The sequence below is a fragment of the Carlito syrichta genome, unplaced genomic scaffold, assembly GCF_000164805.1.
Source record: "Carlito syrichta isolate Samal-C Ts95f unplaced genomic scaffold, Tarsius_syrichta-2.0.1 Scaffold314075, whole genome shotgun sequence".
NCBI classification, from domain to species: Eukaryota; Metazoa; Chordata; class Mammalia; order Primates; family Tarsiidae; genus Carlito; species Carlito syrichta.
In genome coordinates, this window is record NW_007258171.1 from 176,371 (window position 1) to 179,921 (window position 3,551).

At 50.3% G+C, this 3,551-nt stretch overlaps 1 protein-coding gene across 1 annotated transcript; it reads right to left on the reverse strand.

Moving 5' to 3' along the window:
• ZSCAN22 (zinc finger and SCAN domain containing 22) lies at nucleotides 1-3,320 on the reverse strand. The gene is made up of 2 exons (XM_008070955.1): nucleotides 2,873-3,320; nucleotides 1-1,119 (listed from the first exon to the last, which is right to left on the reverse strand). Exons 1-2 carry the CDS (start codon nucleotides 3,273-3,275, stop codon nucleotides 47-49), a joined length of 1,476 nt encoding a protein of 491 aa, XP_008069146.1. The 5' UTR covers nucleotides 3,276-3,320; the 3' UTR covers nucleotides 1-46.
• Between the last annotated feature and the right edge of the window lie 231 nt (nucleotides 3,321-3,551).

A 3,551-nucleotide genomic window follows, 5' to 3' on the forward strand; every position in this document is an offset into this window, starting at 1 on the left:
GAGCCTCCAAGGTGAGGCTGTGCTATCCTCTGAGGGCTATTTCCAGTCACTGCAGCACTGTAATGTGGATCCTCAGGTGAACCATGAGGGCTGAGCTGCGGCTGAAGGCCTTCCCACAATCCCTGCACTTATAGGGCTTCTCTCCTGTGTGGATCCTCTGGTGCTCAATAAGGGAGGAGCTCTGTGCAAAGGCCTTTGGACAAACCTTACACTGATATGGCTTCTCTCCAGAATGGATTCTCAGGTGTCGGATCAGAGCTGAGCAGTCGCTGAAGGCTCTTCCGCATGCATCACACTTGTAGGGTTTCTCCCCAGTGTGTATGCGCTGGTGCTGAGTTAGATGTGTGCTCTGGCTGAAGGCTTTCCCACACTCATCACACTCATAGGGCCGCTCCCCGGTGTGCACCCGCTGGTGCTGGGTGAGATGGGTGCTGCGGCTGAAAGTTTTGCCACATTCCCCACATTTGTATGGTTTCTCTCCGGTGTGAATCCTCTGGTGCTGAGTCAGGTGGGTGACTCGGCTGAAAGCCTTCCCACATTCCTTACACTCATGAGGCTTCGCCCCTGTGTGGACAACCTGGTGCTGGGTTAGGTGAGTGCTCCGGCTGAAGGCTTTCCCACATTCACTGCAGGCATATGGTGTCTTCCGGAAATGGCTTTTCTGGTGTACCTCAAGGGCTGAGGTACTCTGGAATGTTTTCCTACATTCGTCACACTTGGAAGACTTCCTTCCTGAGTATGTGTATGAAGGTTCTTTCCCATACCCATCCAGCAGATCAAATTTCTCTGAAGGAGCCTTCTTTTGAGAGGAGACGTTTGCCCACACATTGGAAGTGTTCCCTGAGGCACCAGATTCACAACCAGGCTGCTCTGTGGGGGCATCCTTGTAAGGCCTTGAAGTTTTCCTGAAATCCATCTCTTGGGTGGCAGACTTTGTCCAGATCTCCTCTGAGAGTCCCAGCCCCCTATCTGGGCTACCCTTGGGTTCACAGGCATTGGCAAAGGCAGGTCTCAGGAAAGCCCCCATGAGGGTGTCAGTGGTCATGTTTGATGGCTCTGACTTTTCTGGATCACTCTGTTTGCAGTTTGTCTCTGGAGGCTCAGTTCCTAGATCCCATCCTGAAACAATCCAAACCACAGCATCACCACTCCTAGCACACCAAACCTCTCCAACTTTGCTGAAGGCCTTGGCCACCCTTTGTAAAGGGTGATGTGGCCCAATCCTGACATTTGGCCTCATTTCCAAAGGGCAGCTTCTCATTGACATCCTGAATAACAAAAAGGTGCAGGGCTGTCCTCTCACATCATCTAAAACTGTATCATGGGTTCTGAGTTTTCTTCTCACCCATCAAACTCTATCCTTCAAGACTCCTAATTTTGCCTCAAGTGTCAGAAGGAAAACCCTGATGTGGAATTTATCTTAAAGATAGCAAGAGAGAGGGAAAGTATGTCCTTGTCAGATGCCTATGTATGTGCTCCCGCAACCTCCCAGTCTTTCCCAGCCACCAGCTAGGCCCTGCTTCACCTCTACTTCCTCTGCTCTAGAAACATCATACCACCTGTTCACCCCAGAATGTACCAGTCCAAACCAACCTATTGTGCCTTTGCCCCTACCATTCCTTCTGTCTGAACTGCTGGCTTTTTCTTGTCTTCTCAGCATCATTTTGCCCTTTCTGTAAAGCCTTTGCTAACTCTTTAGGAGGATGGAGTCCCTCCCTTTTTTCTCTTCCTGTCCCTGTGACATTTCCCTCAGGCACATCTAATGGGGCCAAGGGAGGAACCCAACCAACCTCTTCCAAAGGGGCCTGTTTCTTAAGGAGCTGAATGAATTACCCTAACAGCTATAGTTACCATATCTTTAATCTGTACCAGGCACCATTTCAGGTGCTGCAAAGGTACTGTCTGTTTACACCTTTAAACAACACCAAGGTGGCCATTTTTATTATAATCTCCATTTTACCCATGAGTAAATGGAGGCACAAAAGAGTCACATTGCCAGGAGGAAGCCAAGCAGTTGTTGGATCTATCAAGCCTTGATGATTAGACTGGGTCCAAACTCCATGCTCCTACTGCAACACCGTAAACCTCCTCCCTGGTGCTTTCCCACCTGTTGTTGCTGACAGGTTGTCAGGCCAGGCCAAGACCTCCTAAGATGAGCCTTAACTTCCTGCTCTGAACTGTCCCATGGCTGGGTCCACCCTGTGTCCTATTGGACCTCCTAAGGCTGACATGTTTGTGTGGGTCTCTCTGAGCAACAGTACCTATGCAAGCCTGAGGTAGGTCTACTCACCCAAATCCTGGAGACCAGCACAGGATGAACCCAAAGAGGGTACACAGGAGTTCTGTCTCCTCCAAACCCTGCCCCAGGTTTCCAGCTCCCTCATCTGTACCAGTAGCCTGGCTTTCCTTTGGGGAACTACCCTTTGATCCCAACTGGTTCAGTAGGGCTTAGATGGGGACTCTTACTGTCATTCCCCTAGGATATCTATGTTGGTAAAACAAACCTGTGGTTGCTGGGCCATCTTTGTCCCCAATGGAGAATCTAAAGTAAGAATGAAGCTAACATAGAAAAACCCAACTGAGAAATAGAATGAGAGAGAAAGCATCCTGATGCCGTCAACAGATCTTCTGGATACAACCATGTCTGAAACCTTCTTACCCTTTTTTGCTTCAGCAGTTTGAATTGGGTTTTTGGTCACTAGCAACCAAAATAGATCTGTCTAGCACAGCATGTGAGAGTTTGGGTAAGGTATAAATGTGAGAATGAGTATGTGAGCAACCCAAACCAGAGCACTGTATTCCCACATTCCAGCCCAGGCTCTACCCATGGTGTGCTATGAACACTGAACACCAGCCCATTGCTCCCCTTTACCTCTCTTGTCCAGCATCTGAGTAAGATGCTCCACCAGCACAGCAGCTTCCTCTCCACTCTTAGGGTACTGGGCCCCTGCCCAGGTCTGGATCTCGGGGGGCAGTGCGCCCAGGAACTGCTCCAGCACCAGTAGCTCTAGCATCTGCTCCTTGGAGTGCACCTCGGGCTGCAGCCACTGGCAGCACAGTTCTCGGAGCTGGGCCAGGGCCTCATGCGGGCCAGATGCCTCTTCATAGTGGAAGTGCCGAAAACGCAAGCGTGCAGCCTCAAGGTGAGTGGTATGGTCACGGCTGGATTCCTGGCCCTGGGAGAGGCTGGCCTCTTCTTCCTCCTCTACCTTCACTTGCAGGAAGCTGTTCTGTTCCCAGGGAAGTGGGCTCAGGGAGCTCTTGGGGATGGCCATCGGGCAGCAGCACTCAGTGAGTCTCAGGATGGCTTGAGTTTTGAACCTGGGTTTACAGGAATGTCAGAGCCTCATCATTGTGTGGAACCTGCCTCATCCCTGCAGAGAAGGGTAAACGTAGGCTTTGGTGGGGCTTGAGAGATGTGACTCACTCTCACGGCAACATAGATAATCATAACAATCAGGACAGCACCACTCAGTACTAAGCGCTGTTCTAAATGCTAGCATGTAGTAACTAACTTAAAACTTACAATAAACTCAAGGGGTAGGAACTTT

Coding starts and splice junctions, on each gene's coding strand:
- ZSCAN22 (XM_008070955.1), bottom strand. CDS start 3,275: ATGGCCATCCCCAAGAGCTCCCTGAGCCCACTTCCCTGGGAACAGAAC. Junction 1,120..2,872: donor TCAGATGCTGGACAAGAGAG/GTAAAGGGGAGC, acceptor GGATTGTTTCAG/GATGGGATCTAGGAACTGAG.